We start from the raw sequence: 19,004 nt of genomic DNA on the forward strand, positions 1-19,004 counted from the left end.
GAAGACACCTTAAGGCAGAGCCAGCTGAGATTGGAGCCAGGACCAGACCGACCCCACTCCAGCCAGACCCCAGTGATATATCAGGTACCGACTCCAACATTGTCCCTCATCATGTCACCCCCCCTGATGGTGCAGACTCCAACATTGTCCCCCATTAGGGAGCATAATGGATGGGGGCTGACGGCTGTCATGGGGGGCATGATGGCTGACATGGGAGTAATGATGGATGGGTGCTGACGGCTGACATGGGCATGATGGATGGGGTGCTGACATGGGGGGCTGATGGCTGACTGCTGACATGGGGTGCTGACGGCTGACATAAGGTCATGATGGCTGACATGGGGGGCATGATGGATGGGGGCTGACATGGGCATGATGGATGGAGTGCTGACATGGGGGGCATGATGGATGGGGGCTGACATGGGCATGATGGATGGGGTGCTGACGGCTGACATGGGGGGCTGACGGCTGACATGGGGGGTAATGATGGATGGGGGCTGACATGGGCATGATGGATGGGGTGCTGACGGCTGACATGGGCATGATGGATGGGGTGCTGACATGGGGGGCATGATGGATGGGGGCTGACATGGGCATGATGGATGGGGTGCTGACGGCTGACATGGGGGGCTGACGGCTGACATGGGGGGGTAATGATGGATGGGGGCTGACATGGGCATGATGGATGGGGTGCTGACGGCTGACATGGGCATGATGGATGGGGTGCTGACATGGGGGGCTGATGGCTGAAGGCTGACATAGGGGCATGACGGCTGACATGGGGGGCTGATCTGAGGTATGATTAACATTGGGGGTCTGATTGGTGGTCTGACCTGAGGTATAATGGAAAATATTGTTTCCTTTTATACTCCTCTAAAACCTATGTGCATCTTATAGGGCGAAAAGTACAGTCCTCAAACCAGATTGAAGCAGATCGAAGATATCAGGACCACACAGAGGAGAAGCCAGCTGCTGCAGACAGAACCAGGACCAGGTGAGCTGCGGGCGGGGAGGGGGGGGGGGGGGGGGGCTGGGTCACCGAGATGTAGCTTCGCTTGTGTTGCCAAAAAATCCTTGCACAGGCTCTGGTCACGTCCACGTGACAGGGCCAGTGCAAAGAGTCCCACAGTACCCGACCTATGTGGATACTTGCATGCAGAATATTCTCAATAAAAACTTATTGAAACTAAAAACAGTGTACCATCCTATGTATTTTCGGTTTTAAAAATGTGGCTCTCAAAATAAATTTCAATCGTGGTTTTGGCGAGATTTGGCTCAGTTGAAAAAAAAGGTTGCCCACCACTGACCTAGGCGCAGCTCAGTCCTGAAGTGATGGGGCTGAGCTATGGTACCAAGCACAACCGCTATACAATGTACGGCACTGTGCTGGGTAAACTAAGAGGAGGCTGCAGAGCTCACCAGAGCACCGTGGCCTTTTCACACAGATGATCGGTGGGAGGGTCAAGAATCGGACCCCCACTGATCACAAACTAATGACCTATCCTGAGGATAGGTCATCAGTATAAAACACTCAGAAAACCCCTTTAATGCCAATTTCACTTAAAAGGAACTTGGTGGCTACAAGTAAATATGTTTAATCCCTTGCTCTTGTCAGAATGACTGAACGGGTTTACACAAAATACAAAGACTGCTACTTTCACTTGTATCAACCTCCATGAACCATCATGTCTATAGATCTGTCCTAGTAACATGTTGTATCCAATAGATCTGTTTTCAAATTCTACAAGGATACAAAAATGTTTATGCCAAAGAATGAAAAGAACTTGTTCGGACGATCAAGCATGCAAAACGTCAGAGACATTACACAAGAGGAACTACAAGAAATGAATCCCCGAAAGAGCATAATATATTTCTTTAAATATCTTCCAGTGCTGTACTGAGATGAGAAATTACGGTACGTTTTGGAGGAAGGGTGTGAATGTGTAGCTAAAAAAAGGAAAGCCCTTGGGCAGGGTTTTATCACCTTGTCTGTTCAGATCGTCACAACAACAGAACTAAACATGGTTATCGCAGACCGGATTTTCTCCTTGCGGTGACAGACGCTGCAATGTTTGTAAATATATTTAAAAAAATCTGATTTTGTTTAAACAAATTTACATAAAACATATACAATCAAATGATTTATTAACTGGGACTCTAATTAGGAAGATTATTGTTTACTGTACAAAATGTTCTCTTTTTTTAATGTGGGTTTTACCAACTGAAACTTGCATAGCCCAACAGATTAGCTATGGGAGTAAAAATCAAATAAATGCCTCTGGTGTTCCATATAAATTGTATGCCATGATTGAGCGCCGATTATGCGAAACACGTTGATTCTGGGACCTTTAATCTTTTTTTTTTTTAGGATCTGTTGTTTTTTTATACAATTAAGTTTTAGAAGGTTGGATCTACTTCCTCCTTATTTCACAGCTTAGGTAGGGGGCTGCCTCTCCTTAAAGGGGTTGTCCATGTCCAGACCTGAACCTATCACCTCCTTCCACCACTCAGCCCATCTGGCTCTACCTTGCCCCGTGCTGAATCATGTAGGGCAAGGGCTTTTTCAGCAGATCCGGGTCTCTGCTAGGCACTAATGGCCAGGGTTTAGCACTGCCCTAGCCTGTAAAATGGACCGGGCAGCGCTAAAGCCCACCCATTAGTGCCGGTGACATAACTGGGAACCTCCGCCTAGCAGTGTAAATATATAAACAAACAGTGATTCAGCGCATGGCAAGGGAGAGCATTGGAGCATGAAATTCTGCAATGCTCATGTCTGAGGGGCCGAGTGGGGGAAGAAGGGGATATGTCCGGGTTCAGAGCTGAACAGACCAGCCCTATTGGCAATGCTCCATGGGAAACAAATATACAAAGAGGTATCTCCCAAGAAAAGCTTTAAAAAGAGGCATAAACTCTACATCTGCTGCCTCCAAGGCATCGCACTGAACCAGCCAGAATCCTACTGTCTGAAAACGCTGTCTACGGATGAATATCTGACTTGGCTATCCTTCCTTGTCATGTCCCTAGTTAATAAGTCAGACTTGGACTCATAGGGAGCCATTTCCACAAGGTGGAGCTAGTGAAATGGGAGACATGCTTACCTGTTCTAGCACCAGTCATATCCAAATCATGAATTTACAAGTCTGGTTTATCTACTCTTGCTGAAATAAGAATACGTTGCTTGATGAATGACAGTCCGGACTACTCCACGATGGGTGATGGCACTGGTTAATAAATTGTAACTTCTTGTTCCTTCCTGAAATTCTGTATAGAACTAACCCAGCTGATTATGGATTCCATAGTAATATTTACTGGTAGCCAAAACCCTGTCTGAGAGTCAGATCACTATTCTGTACATTGCCTGAGGAAATGTGCTGCATGCAGGAGGTTATGACTACAGGTGAAACTCGAAAAAATTAGAATATCGTGCAAAAGTTCATTTATTTCACTAATGCAACTTAAAATTTGAATATTGCGAAAAGGTTGAATATTCTCGGCTCAAAGTGTCGCCCTCTAGTCAGCTAATGAATCCATACCCCCTGAGCAAAGGGGACCTGAGATTGTGACTTTGGGGTTTCATAAGCTGTAAGCCATAATCATCCAAATTATAACAAATAAAGGCTTGAAATATCTCGCTCTGCATGTAATGAGTCTCATGTGTTAGTTTCACCTTTTAAGTTGCATTACTGAAATAAATGAACTTAGCACGATATTCTAATTTTCCGAGTTTCACCTGTGTATCTGCACACAGCATTGTCTTAAGTGAATGACTGGTCAGAGGACTGGAAATATCGGAGTATGAATACTTGAATGAACGTTACGTGAGCAGGATGAGTGACCTAAACACCAGTACAGTAATTCCACATGGGAGCCTAGATAAAAGCCTTTCATCTTTAAAATCTCCACACACCAGCAATTAAATAGAATCACAACTCACCCATTAGATTTTCTTTATCCTCCATTTGTTTTTCATCCAAATGAACGGTGGCTAAAGGTGGAGACAAGATAGGATTGGACGGTTCATTGGCTGCGAAGCGCGCAAGAAGACCCAGCCCGCTATCTTCTACATACGGACAAGGCAGGCGATGGAGATCATAGCGGATATAATCTTCCTCGTCTTCAGAGCTAACATCTAAAAATGGAAGTAAATAAAGAGATGACATGGAAGATTACGCTGCTTCCAGCATTTTAATATAACAGATAGAAATTATATATTATTACCACCTATTCACTATTTCTACTGGTGGAAAAAGGGAATGTTGTATACGAAGGGCAGGGGTCAGCAGTTACAGGCGTCTAAGGGCTTAGCGTGAAATAGGCTTAAAGGCTATGGACCTCCTTCAGGGTCATTTTTTATGATTGCATTTTACTAATTTGGGGCTAAAAATATATATTTTTTCATTTCGTCTTTATTGGTCTTTATTAAAGGGGATCTACACTTTGTTTAGGCTCCAAGGCATCGCACAGAACCAGACTGTATTTTTGGCTCCGCAAATTAGTAAAAAAAAAATAGGTGCGGACCTATTCATTTCAATGGGGCTGCAAAAGATGCGGACAGCACACAATGTGCTGTCCGCATCCGTAGATCCGTTCCGCGGCCCCGCAAAAAAGATAGAGCATGTCCTATCCTTGTCCGCAATCGTGGACAAGAATAGGCATATCTATCATAGGGCCGGCTACATTCACACGGCCGGTATCCGTGTTTTGCAGATCCGCAATTTGCGGACCGCAAAACACATACAGTAGTGTGAATGTAGCCTTAAGCTGATGATCTATCCTCTGGATAGATCATCAGCTTCTGATCGGTGGGGGTCCGACACCCAGGACCCACGCCGATCAGCTGTTTGTGAAGGCAGTGGCGCTCCAGCAGCGCTGTGGCCTTCTCACTGTTTACCGCTGGCTGCTGGAGCGCCGCTGCCTTCTCAAACAGCTGATCGGCGGGGTCCCGGGTGTCGGACCCCCGCCAATCAGATGCTGATGATCTATCCAGAGGATAGATCATCAGTTTAAACAAAGTGCAGAACCCCTTTAAAACATTTTCAGCAGTTTTTGTGATCTATGGGGTTAAAAATCAGTCTATTTGCAGACTGTCCTTTCGGGTTCCTTCAGCTGGCTTATGTAAAGCCTTATCTCTGGTCTCCTGTCCTTATTTGCCATATTCTTATCAGTTTGATAATAGTTTAGGGAGGTCAGGAGATCAGAGATAAGGCTTCACATAAGCCAGCTGAAGGAACTCAGGAGGGACAGTCTGCAAATAGACAGAATTTTAACCACATGTATCCCAAAACCTGCTGCAAATTTTTAATAAAGACCAATTGAAAAAAATGATTTTTAAACCAAAGTGAGTAAAATGCAAATCATAAAAGGTGTCCATAGCCTTTAAAGGACTAAATAATTATTAAGGCATAATATGACCAAAAATAAACAAAGCTGAACGGGACCAGTTCTATATCTTAACTGGTGAATTATTTTGAATTTTAAAACTTAAAAAATAAATGAGTAAATCGCACAATGGTGCATATATAGTATTGCACAGGCCTAGGGCATACAAGTATGTGAAAGTTAAAAAATGACTGTATAAGCTACGATACGTGCTATAGAACATGATCATGCTGTCTCCTCACAATACAGGCCTGCAAAATGGTGATTTCCACGATGCCCGACTGAGGTCGCACATGAAGGCTATATTCTGTTATCAGTTTCAATCACTCCCTGGGAGCACAGTTTTCTGCTTTTAGCAAAAATTAAAAAGAAGAACGTTCATATCTCTGACAATAATGCATTGATTGTTCCTGCTTTAACAGGGACCGAATGTGCACGGATAGCTAGCAATTTAGCAGCCACACATAAGTGTACATATGGGAAATAGTTTATATGTGAAGGATCTGTCAGCGTACTAAAGGTATCCAAAGAAATGAGAGCTTGCCAGGAACAAAAAAAAAAAAAGAGACAAAAAAGGTTAGCTCATGCTGAATTGTAGCACAGTTAATCAATACAAGCGGTGAGGATGTTATGTGCTAAACGATGGAATTATCAGAATGTAATAAGTTATCAAAGACTGACAAACAGGATGATTTTTGAAGCGCTCTAGCAAGGGAATCATAGATATACAGACAATGAGCACACAGACCCATTAAAAACCGTGGTACATGTTCTATCACAATGTCAGGCAGAGCATACAAAGCAGGCTAGATGAAGGCAGACCATAGACAGCTGCAGGGTCGTCTCTCATATCCCTACCCTTCATCATAAGAAACAGCTCAAGCCCACGGAAGGTACACCGACGGCGCTAAAACAGGAACTATATACTACACAGGAATCTGAAAGTGCTCCTTACCGCTGACCTTCTGCATTGAGTATATCCATGCCTTCCCTTTTCCTACTTAACGTAATTGGTTGTAACAGAATTAACTGTTTCTGAATATAAGCATCTCTCTCGTTAATAGGAAGGGGTCATCAGAAGATTGCCTATTGTTTAAATCAAGGTTTTTTTTATGGTTAAAAATATTTTTAAAGAATTGTTGGTGAATTTATCTTAAAATCTTTCCATGTCGCTGTCTACTGTACATTTTAAAAAGTCCTAAAATCCTGCAGTTTTTGCGCTAAGTTTAATAATAGGTGCCACTTCTTGGTCTGTAAAGATCACTATTCATCATTATCATCATAGGCAAGATTACAATGACAGGTAACACCTATATTTATATTGATAACATGGGAGCCACCTTTCACAATAAGTGATTGCACAGATTACAAAACATGCCTAGAGAATTAAAGGAGGTCCCCTCCAGTCTATTGTCTATGGTGACTGCTGTAAATGCGATGGTGAGCAGGTGAACAATGAAGAGAAGGCAGCGCTGGCATGGAGCACACCTTCTCTTCAATCGGCAAGGGTGCTGGGAGTCAGACCCCCGCCGATCTGATATTGATGACCTATCCTGAGAATATATCATCAATAAAAAAGTAACTGACAGCCCCTTTAAGAATGCTCACATTTTTCATTATCTAGTGTTTTCTTTTGACTTACCAAAGACTCCTGCCATTACTAATTTTAAAAAAACCTGCATTTTATATCTAAATTCAGATGCTGTAATTACTGTACACAGGACCTTTTAAAAAAAAAACAGATGCTATTCTAGGGGGACAATAATCTTGAAATTGTGGAACTTAAAAAATAAATGTATTTTTCCATTGTTCTTGCCTTGATAATTGTCTCAGAGGTCGATGCTTATGGCTGGTCGTTCAGCTACTGGACTGAATGCAATGAATCATATTCAGAGACGCAGATACTACTTAATCCAGCGATATGCTAACGGAACAGAGGATTAACGGTAAGGCTGGAAGGTTTACTGATAAAGAGGTGGATGTTCGGAAGTTACCTACTTTACAGAGACCAAGGTTCTGATGGCTTGCAATCTGACCCACGCTGTGCGTTGTCTGCCCTACTCCAGCCAATCACTTTGCTTCCTTAGAGCAGCGTAAGAGCAAATGCAAGAAACCGATACAGACATTCAAAGCATCATGGGTAAGGGTCAGGGGTGAAGGAATGCTCAAGCAGCTGCAAGGAAAAAGCAAGCATTCTAGAAAAGTTTGGTTAATTTCTGCACATTTTTAGTATTACAGCGAGTCTTAGCACTATCCACTTCTCAAATATCCCCCAGGTTTAGTAAAAACGTATGAGTCCAGGAAGTTTACTGCTCTCTGGTAATAGTATCTTGTCATTGTTTTATCATGCGCTGTATAAAGAATATTGGATAGGTTCATATTTCTCTATATTATATGTTTTTCAGAATGAGTTAAAGGGCAACTAACCCTTAAGACAAGTTTATTTAAAAGTGTTCTAAATGCCCTGAAATTAATTGTTCTAATATACTTTTATGGATTTTACTGTTTTACATCCAACGATCTGGATGTGTATCACCCTTTGGAATCAGTACAGTCGTACATGTCAGTGGTGTACAGGTATACAGATCCCACTGTACTGCTGGAATAGGGGCTGCAGCGCATCGCTGTGCCCGCTGCGCTCAGCTAAAACCTCTGTATAACACATCCGTGCAGGGTCCCCTGTACTGATGTGCTGTGCCAGGATTTAGGTGAACATAGTGGGGTCCCACGTGTGCCCGCTCAATGCTCTGCATAGCACATCATTGCAATTGCCATGGTCCCCTGTACTGATGTGCTGTGCCAGGAGTTAGCTGAAGATAGGGGTGTCCTGCCTGTGCCCGCTCCGTTCAATGCTCTGCATAGCACATCGGTGCAAGTGCCATGGTCTCCTGTACTGATGGGTCATACCAGGATGTAGCTAAACGGAGCAGGGTCCTGCCTGTGCCCGCTTCACTCAATGCTCTGCATAGCACATTGTTGCAGATGCCATAGTCTCTGGTTTAGTTGAACGTAGCGGGGTCCGGCCTGTACCCGTGATTTGTGCTCCTGCCGGTTCAGCGCTTGCTGCACCCCCTATTCCAGCAGTCAGCGGTGCACGAATGTACTGATTCCAAAGCACCATAGACACACAGAACGTCAGGTGCTTATTTGTTTAGTAATACAGTAAAATCTACAGTAAAAGTATATTAGAAAAAATAATTTCAGGGCATTTAGAATATTTTTTTATAAAACTTGTCTAAAGGGTTAGTTGCCCTTTAAAGGAAACATGCAACAGTGCAATCAGTCCTTACAGAAATATAAACTAAAGAACAGCTTTACAAACAGTCTTCATCTGAAAACACTGGATCAGATTTACTAATCCTATAGTTGCTGTAAACATAGCCCGGCTGTCTAGCCCTGAACCAGATTTATCACAGTGGCTCATGCTGGATGATAAATTTACTGCAGGGCTAGACACCTCTGTCCGACTCTATTCCAAGGGGTGTTTGGCTTAGGGCTCATGCACAAGACCGTTGCCTGATTTGCGGATCCGCAAAACACGGATAATGATCGCGTGAATTCTGCATTTAGCAGAACAGAAGGTCCTGGCCTCTACAGAACAGTCCAATCTTGTCCGTAATGCAGACAATAATAGGATATTCTATTTTTTTGCAGAACGGCCGTGCAGACATATCGACATGGAATGCACACATTCAATGTTTTTGCGGTCCCATTAAAGTGAATGGTTCTGCACATGGGCCGCAAAAAAAAAAACTGAGCGGAAACAGAAAAACAACATGTTCGTGTTTACACCAGAATTGTGGCTCACTTTGGGCACTATATCCACTATATGTTGCCTATTAGGCCACGCCTCCTTTCCCATAAGCCACACCCTCTTGCCGGATTTCTCAGTAACCGCATATGCCCAAAATGCGCCAAATTGGACCAAATTTTTGAGCAGTTTACAACAACGTCTAGATATCAGTAAATATGGGCCATTACTTTTTTTTCAGTCTACGGTTTCTATACGGACTTGTGTTCCCAAGATTACATAGTAGAAACTAACTCCGTGTGTAATCGTTTCCTGCAGTCGTGTGTTTCTCCACTCCTTCTGCCTGATCTTTTTTTTTTTTGTCAAATCTTTATTTTTATTTTTTTTAGTAACAAATAACAATAAACTACTCCAAGTACATTAAAGGTCACAATTGAGTAGGTGTCGATTTTCATCTGCACTTCTGCCTGATCTTTAAATTAATTATCTGTGTCCGATCCGCATTGTTTGCTGATTGTACGCAGACACTTTAATTTCTAAGATGCGGATAGCCCATGGACATTATCCGCGTGCTGTGTTATCCATTCTTGTACGTTTTGCGGACAAGCGTTTTGACAATGGGATGCAGGACGCACGCGGCCAGTATCCACATTGTACAGACCGCAAAATGGATAAGGCCGTGGTAGCCTTACAGACAAAGGGAAAATGGACTTGAGCAACATACGGTATGACTGCAGGACCTGACCACATACTGTACAAGGCTTGTTGGGATCTGTGACCATAGACAAGTCTGCATAGGAGCTGTAGATGAAAAGCAGTAATCAGTCTCATTTTAGATGCATTACAGCAATGGTTGACATACCCTATAAATTTGATTATTAGAATCAACTATACGATAAGATATGTTTTCTTGTACCCTTGTAGCAAGGAGGGATATTTGAAACATGAACACTGCAGGACCTTGTAAGCAACGTGATTATCCTTGGAGTGATGCAGAGGGAAGGAGGAAACGGAAAAGAGGCAGAACAAAGAAAAAAAGAAAGCGAAAACTATATTAACAATTTAGAATGCATTGCAAGAGACACAAAGTACACTGGCATTATTAAAAAATAAAATTGGTATGTTTAATAAGACGTTATAATACAAACAAATCACACACTCACACTTTCTCCAAATACAAAGACTGTTTCTCAGATGGAACCTTCATGCCAAGATTAAAAGGAAAAGGCGGACTGATGAAGACTAAAAGAGCTCACACAACGAGCCAAATAGAGAAACACTATCAACTGCAAAGGAAAATAGTTGAAACTGCTGAACAGACAGATAGCCAAAAAGAGATCACCGTGAACAGCGGAATTCCCTGTCTGGGGCTGAACGTTTGCTTTGTAAAACTAGTAACCTTGGTCCATTGAGTCCTCCGTTGAATCACTGAAAGAAGACTCGGCCTCTTGATCAGGTAGCAGTAAACAGAGGTGTCTATTTCTGTGTGTCTGCTTAGGTTTGGGAGTCCTATAGAATGAAGACATGTGATGAGGCGACGGGGATCTTCCAAGGGTCTTCATTTTTTGTGTCAGCATATTGCACATGCTGTAATGCAATGGTTTGGGTTGGGACAGCCACTCATTTCTTATTATGTTGTCGTCATCTTCCGAGTCTGTATCTGTAATTAAAACACATCAGGAGGTAAAAAACATTGTACTTTCTCTAGTTGTACAGGATGAGGTTTCCTCTACAATTCTACTGGCTCATGTTTTCCCTAAAAAGAAAACCCAAGGTATTAATAATAATTACTTAAAGGGGTTTTTCAAAACTTTAATACTGATGACCTATATTCTGGATAGGTAATAGTAATATTCAGAGCAGCACTCAATATCGTGGAGACATAAGCTGGAATGCATCAGCACATCACGACCTCAGATCCAATATGGTCCTCCGATCAATGAAAAAAAGCAAATTGACAGCAGCATCTCCAGAAGTAAAATTGATTCACAGTGGGTCCGTAAAAAAACATGTGCAAACATCGCCAAAAAGGTGCAACGTTTCAACTAGCAAGTAGTCTTTATCATGCTTGATAAAGACTACTTGCTAGTCGAAACGTTGCACCTTTTTGGCAATTTTTGCACATGTTTTTTATGGACCCACTGTGAATAAATTTCACTTCGGGAGATGCTGCCATCAATTTGCTTTTTTTCATCTATAATCTGGATAGGTCATCAGTATCCGATCAGTGGGGGACCAACGCCCATGACCCCTGTCGATCAGCTGCTTGACATGGCACGGGTGCTCACAGTACCGCTGCGGCATTCTCCAGCTTTTCCTACGCCGTGTGACATCACATTCATCAGTCACATGGTCTAGGAGCAGCTCAGCCCTATTGAAGAGAATGTGGCTGAGCTGCGATACCAAGCACAGCCGCTATAAAACATGGAGAAGGGCGCAGCGCTCACAGCTGACCGGCAGAAGACCCGGGTGTCAGACCCCCACCAATCATATACTGATGACTTATTGAGAGAATAGGTCATCAGTAAAAAAAAAAAAAGCCCTGGAAAACCCTTTTAACTCAGACATAGAATGTCATCATTCACCTTGTCTGTATTGGGGGCTCATAATCTAAATTCCAAATTGTGTGGGAGGAAAGTGGAGTACCCAGAGGAAATCATGCAAACATAAAGACTCCATGCAGATGATATTGCCATTGGCCAGATTTAGACCCAGGACCTCTGTGCTACGAAGCCGCTGTGCTGACCACTGAGCCCCCGTGCTGTGGTCGCATTGGTGACCTGCTCCCCTTGCGTCATGTCAAATGGTCACGTGATGCAAGGGTGGCAGGTCATCATTGTGGCCAGCGATTAGCTGAAGCTGTGTAAAAATGGACGTTTACATCATGGGAGCAGGGAAGTCCAGGCCAGGAAGAGAAGGAACCAGGAGCCAGCACCTGGAAGCGGGTAAGGCTAGCTTCACACCTGCGGTTTCATGGGATCCCGCACTGACAGATGCTGAGGGAATGCCCACCGGCCCTATTAAGTATAATGGGGTCAGGAGGAGATCCGGCCACATTCTGGCAGACAATGTGGAGGATTGGCTGGACACAAACCGCTGTATGCTGCGATTTGTGTACGGGCGATTGCCAGCATCATCTGCCAGAACAGCCCGACGGAATCTACAGTGGATGTGTGAGACTAGCCCAAGTATGCTTCCCTTAAAAGGTCTGCCAAAGAGAGGGGGTTTGCTAAAACGCCCCCCAATGGTGCACAACCTCTTTAATGCCCATTCACTTTTATATAGTGAGATTATTTAAATATAATTAAATCTTGAATATACCTGGGGTGCAATATTTGGTATAAAAATTAGATGGCTACACAGGGGATGTCATGCATTTAGACAAAGGCTTTCCTCTGTTTTGGTTTTCCCACCTGGAGTATGCGGATTGCGTCCAGATGCATACTATGAGGATATACAAGTCACTCTTTGCTAAAACACGTCACAATCCTATTGGCTCCTTTTTATTTTTCGGTTGCAAGGGCGACACCCAGGGCTTTGCTAATAAAGAGGGTCTTCTGCAGTTCGGCGTTTGAAGACTTACCGTATTTATCGGCGTATAACACGCACTTTTTCACCCTGAAAATAGGGGGCAAATGATGTATGCGTGTTATACGCCGATATAATGCCGATATAATGTTACAGGGGTGTGGAATTCCTATCGCCCGACGCCCGGGACATGCAGTTCCGGGCACCGGGCAGGTAGTTTGTGCAGGCAGCTTAGCCCTGCGGGCAAGTAGCAGGGCTAGGGTTGCGCCGGGTTTTCCTCTAATACACAGCCCGGTGCAGCAAGTCCGGGCTGCTTACCGCAGTGTTATCAGCGCTCCTGTGCAGGCCGGAAGTCGGGCGCCGCGGGCTGGAAGTCAGCTCCCAGCGGAGGCACAAGTTAGTCAGCGGCTGTAGTAGGAGCTCCTGACATGATGGCAGCCTGTGCCGTGATAGATAGCCCAGCAGGTAGTGTGTGTGGTGACTGCTCTGCTGTCAGGCTGCCGCTCTGCTTCTTCTCCCTGGCATTGAAGTGTCAATAGGAGTGCTGCCAGGTTCCAACTTCCAGCCACTCACCCTCCATGAATAGGGGGTGGACGGGGACTTCCCCATACTAACGTCTCCCTCTTGCCCCCATACAGTATACCGTCACCTTGGGGCTGCCCTAGTGCCCCATACAGTATAACATCACCAAGCGGCTGCCCCGGCACAGTATAATGTCACCCTGTGGCCCCCGCCCCCATACAGTATAACGTCTCCCTGTGGCCCCCACCCCCATACAGCATGACATCTCCTTGTGGCCCCCGCCCCATACATGCTTCAAAGTTCTTTATTTGAGATTTTAATTTTTTTCCTGAAATTTCCCTCTTAAAATGAAGGTGCGTGTTATACGCCGATAAATACGGTAAATACCACCATGAGTCCTGTCTTCTCATTCTTTTACCCCTAGACTGATGTGAAGCACTGCAGACAACATGGTTAGATCCCTTGTTCAGGGATCATACAAAAATTCTACTGTGACAGTTTTTGGGGGCTGTGTCCGGGACTCCAATGGCTGTCCAGAGGGATGACTTCAAATAGACGCCCAGAGCTCTTTGAAACTGCAAGATTTCAAAAGCTTCTTTCAAACACTCCCCAGAAAGTGTGATGCTATTTATTCAGTACCAGGGCACTGACACTAAAGAAAGTGCTGCCCAGATTTTCCAGGTGCCTGAATGTCAAGTTTGCCTATATAACCAGGAGGGATTTCTCACTGTCTGGTTAGGCAACTATGGCTCTCATCAGTTTGGGAAAGCCGGATTACTGTAGCCATACACACAGTCCATATAATGTTACCCTTACATTGTGCAGGTTACCTTTCCTAGATTCCTAAAAGGCATATCTGCCTACGTATGACACTATTTAGGAGTGGTGAGGGGGATTTATCTTCGTAGATTTAGTATTCCACATTCTCATCTTTTATAGTTCCACTTGGTTTTAACCCAGCTTTCCCAGGGTTGTGAAAGGCAAATCTGCCTAGCTATGACACTAGAAGTCAGACGTGGACTTTATCTTGGTAGATTTAGTATTCCTCAGCCTCTGTTTTGACCCAGCTTTCTGGGGACTCTGAAAGCCACATTTTTTTTTTGTTTAGCTACTTTGCACAACATTTTGATCTACCTTCTTTGGAAACAATCCGGGAAAGCTGAATTCTATGCATCTGCCGGAAATCAGATTTTCTTCTTCTGCTTCTTACATTTCTCTGCTTTTCTCGACAATGGTCTGTGAACTTACAAAAAAAAAAAATAATAATAATATGATAGTTGGTTTTGTAATTGATAAAGGTTGGCTATCAAACAGTTCTTAAAAAGAACCGGCCACCACAAGATGCAATGCAATCTGAAATCACCATGTTAGAGAGCAGGAGGAGCGGGGCAGATTAATATATAGTTTTGTGGGAAAAGATTCAGTAAAACCTGTAAATTATACATTTATATCTTTCCTTTTACTACCTCCTGTGAACAGCTATTGGTACAGGGAGGATGTGTTATCAGCGACTGATAGCACTGTGTGTATAAGTAGGTATACAGGCAGTGGCGTACATAGAGAAGGGCCCCATGGCAAGGATCAAACCAGGCCCCCCACACAGGACAGAAGGGTTTCCGCCTAAAACCCTTTCAATAAACCTTGGACCATTTTTCCACTGCCTCATTTGCTAAAAGTTGTTCCTTTAGAGGGTGGAGTCCTGACCAAGTTTTCCCCTCCAGTAGAAGAGGAGATAATCTAAACTAAGACTGGGCCCCCTCTTGCTCTGGGCCCCATAGCATTCGCCTGGTCTGCCGCTATGGTGGTTATGCTCCTGTATACAGGGATAGCTGTCGCTGATAACACCTCCTCCCTGTACCGATAGATCTACACGGGAAGTGGGAAAAGCAAAGGTATAAATGTATTAGTTTTACTGACTCTTTTCCCACAAAACTATATATCAATCTGCTCAGCTCCTCCTGCTCTATAACATGGTGTCTGCATTGCATTGCATTTTGTGGTGATAGGTCCTCTTTAAAGATTATACATGTCAACAACCAAATTTTCATTTTTAGTGACCCAAAGTATCTAAAAAAAACAACAAATGAAGCAACTTTGCAAATAGATTTGATTTACTTGTTCTACAGTTTTTATTTCTACAGCTCCTATGCAGACCCAGGTATCTCATAGGTTAGGGTATGTTCAAATCTGCATTGGAGGCTCCGTTCAGGGTCTCCATCGCAGATTCCACCAAAAAGAGTGGATAAAAAAGTCCTGCATGCAGGACTTTTTTTAATGCCAAAAAAGTGGGTACCTACAGTCAGTGAGGTCTGTTTGACTCCATTTGCGTCCGTTATGTGTCGGCACTTCAGTTTTTTTCATTGTTCAGCCACTCTCACAGAAATAACTAGTGCTAACGTGAATGTGCCCTTAGGCCGAATTCAGAAGCCACCGATTAGTTCGGATTTCCGTGCAGAAAATCTGCAGCGTTGAACAGCACCAGCAAAATGAATGAGCTTTTAGCAATTCTCAGTCACAAAAGGCAGAAAAAAAATTTGCAGCAGAAACCAAGCTGTGGTGCAGATCTCACATCAATAGTAAGTCCATTTACACCACAGATTTCATTGCGGATTTCACAATTTCCAATGCAAAGAATGAAATCTTTGTCTAATCTGCAACATTCCTGCAACAAAATCAGCAACAAAAATGCACCATGTGATGCAATTTTTTGCTGCAGAAAATCCAGAGCTGTGAACGTCATACTCCGTTTCTATCTGTCCCCCATTTCTTGCTTACCTAATGAATGTATGTAGTGGACAGATAGAAGGGCGTATGACTGTAGCATCAGACCACACAGGGTTTGTTACATAGAAGCTGCGGAAAAAAATGGGAGGATTTGTTTTTGATCAACACCTACTGCAAAGTCTATTTATTACCTAAAATTACTGCAAAATGTGCATAGCCATTATTTTTTTTCTTTCCAAAATTACTTTTAGCCTGTGAGAAATAATTCAAATGCTTTTTTTATCAAGAAACTAGAAACTATCAGTGCCTTCTCCTTATTATGTTAGAAATCTATCCTTGATAGATCCTCACTGTTATATAATGAATGATACAATGTATTTATTTGATATAGGACATTTCATTTACCTCATGCAAGTAACTCGATGCACTGCTGTGATCCCCCCAATCATCTATTCCACTTTTTCTTTCATTCGCCAACTCCTCAGCTTCTGATATGTTGAGTAGTGTCGTTTGTAGACAGTCACCCGCCTTAGTCTTCTCAGAGAGTAAAATACACTTGCTAAGCCTGCAAAGGGTAAACCAAAAAACAAGAAAATAAATGGCAAGTTGTGGTGACTGCTCAATAACTGAGACATAGATGCGGACCCATTCACTTCCATAAGGACGCATCCATATGTTCGTTCCACAAAGAAATAGATACAGGATAGAACTGTTCTATAGAGGGCAGGATGTTCCGTTCCGCAAAATGCGGAACGCACACGGCTGCTATCCGTGCTTTGCAGATCGGCAATTAGCAGACAGCAAAACAGTCTACAGTCGTGTGCATGAGACCCAAGCGACAGAGCAGATATCGAATATGGAAGCTGGAAAGTCCAACTACTTGACCAGAATTGACAGAATAAGCTTATTTCACGTGTCTTAGACGGGAAAGTCATCCCTGGCAGATTCATATCACCCTATATGCCTATTGAACCGTGATACTGAACAATTAATAGCAATACATCATCTAATTAAAATTAATTCACTACTCAACCAATTTAGCACCAAGTTTGCTAAGGTGTACAGCCCAAAAAAGTCCTGCGAGTAAAATTCACCCAATACCTGTCCAGCAAAAGGGCAACGTATGATATTATTAATTCTCATGTACTTGCTGTGGAAAAGGTACCTCTGGTTAGACCCACAGGTTCCGAGATTACGAAGGGAAGGACACCCAGATTGAACCCCCTGAATGTCCCTATTCTAGGAGTTAGTGGGAAAATAGCATGGGACTTGGTGCACCCACTGCTGGACCAGGGTTACCACCCCTCTGTGGATAACTATTACACCAGTACACCACTATTTAAGTCCCTAATTTCCAGAGGTACTGTAGCTTGTGTGTTCACCATCTACTACACATTCATTTCTGGAAAAAAAACATGTGGGGTCAAAATTTCTTGATTAGTTTCCAAAATGGGGTAATTTCTTGGGGGTTACCACTTAATTTGTCTCTTCAAATGCAACATAGCACCTGTAAACCATTTCCACAAACTGTGCCCTCCAAAAGCCATATGGCGCTCCTTCCCTTCTGAACCCTGTGGTGTGCCCATACAGCAGTTTATGACCACTTACAGGGTGTTGCCATATTCAGGAGAAAACAGGTAAAAAGAAGTTGTGTGGTGATTTTTCTCCTGTTACCCCTCGTGAAAATGAAAAAAATTGGGTTAAAGCAACATTTTCTTTAAAAAAAAAAAAAAAAAAAGAAGGTTTCTAAATGATATGAAGAGTCTTTGGGGTCAAAGTGCTCACTACACCTCTTGTAAAATTCCTTGAGGGGTGTAGTTTCCAAAATGGGGTCACTTTTTGGGGTTTCCACTGTAGGGGTATCTCATGATCTCTTTAAATGTGACATGGCGACTATTCCAGAAAAATCTACCCTTGAGTTATAAACACCAATCTTAGTATACAGTCCAAGTGCCAAATTTATTAAGAGCAACTCGCCTCTTACTAAATGTGGTGCATTTCCAGGCAGTCCGTGTGCAAGACTTTCAAATCTACAGCAGCTATGAGGTGTAGGTTAATGATATCTGTCATTATAATCAGAATACAAAAAGACACCAAAAATCTCTTTTCCCCATGAAAATTTTTTACTATATGTATATGTTTTTACTATATGTAATTAAAAAAAAATTAAAAACTGGTATTTTACCATGTCCATGATGATCGTGAATATAAAATTATGATGATAAATTATCATGATAAAAATTATGAACACTACGTTCGAGAAAAAAAAAGGCTTTTTGTTCATTTAGCATCCCAAATAAATGTGATCAAAATGACATATGTACCCTAGAATGGTACCAAAAGTCAACCCATCTCGTTAAAAAAAAAAAAAAAAACCTACACAGCTTCATCGATGGTAAAATAAAACAAAGTGCAAGTCAGATCAGCAACAACTGATTAACGCCCTAAGATGTTAGTGGGATCGGCGGTGCCTGACATGTACACGGCCAGATTTACTTCTATATTCTTTCTAGCTTCTGTACTTTACGTTACATCCTTACTTCCTGTTGTTACTGTTTTTCATCCTTTCTTGGTGATGAAAAGGAGGTTGTATTGCATGTTTCCTCTTCTTCGGTCGACCAGGACCCCTTCTTATTAAGGTCTTCATTTTCTCATCAGATTTTTCTCTACCAAGAATATAATGAACGTAACATGAATCTGTTAGCAGATTATATTAATAGGAATGCAATAATAGGACACAATGAAAATACTTTGTATGTTAGAGAGCAGAAAATGGCAAAAATTAGAGGGCAACCAAAGCGAGAGGATGCTCATAGGGTAATAATATCAGAACAATAGGTACATGGTGATATCTGGTGAACCGATGCTCTCCTCGAATAGTAGTGCAAGCTCAGGCACAACACTAGTGTCTGGAGACCCATGAACATGATGTCCGGAGACCCTCTTTGGGATGGTGCCAGCTGCTTGGAGGGAATGTCCTGTACAGACAACTTGGAAGTACAGAAACTCAATGTAGGATATGTGCATATGAGGGGCAATCGTGGTGGCGCAAGAACCATCACAATGGAAAGATGAAGAGAACTGTATCCTTTATTTAAGT

At 42.9% G+C, this 19,004-nt stretch overlaps 1 protein-coding gene across 2 annotated transcripts in view; it reads right to left on the reverse strand.

The window, feature by feature from the left end:
- TNRC18 (trinucleotide repeat containing 18) overlaps nucleotides 1-19,004 on the reverse strand; it is a 146,789-nt gene that overhangs the window by 46,915 nt on the left and 80,870 nt on the right. For both annotated transcript variants that reach the window (XM_040440936.1, XM_040440935.1), the window contains exons 13-17: nucleotides 18,445-18,570; nucleotides 16,310-16,469; nucleotides 14,315-14,423; nucleotides 10,530-10,790; nucleotides 3,935-4,129 (exon numbers count right to left, since the gene is read on the reverse strand). In XM_040440936.1, the coding sequence (XP_040296870.1) occupies nucleotides 3,935-4,129; nucleotides 10,530-10,790; nucleotides 14,315-14,423; nucleotides 16,310-16,469; nucleotides 18,445-18,570 (851 nt within the window). The remainder of the gene's footprint in view (nucleotides 1-3,934; nucleotides 4,130-10,529; nucleotides 10,791-14,314; nucleotides 14,424-16,309; nucleotides 16,470-18,444; nucleotides 18,571-19,004) is intronic.

This window comes from Bufo bufo, chromosome 7 (assembly GCF_905171765.1).
Source record: "Bufo bufo chromosome 7, aBufBuf1.1, whole genome shotgun sequence".
NCBI lineage: Eukaryota > Metazoa > Chordata > Amphibia > Anura > Bufonidae > Bufo > Bufo bufo.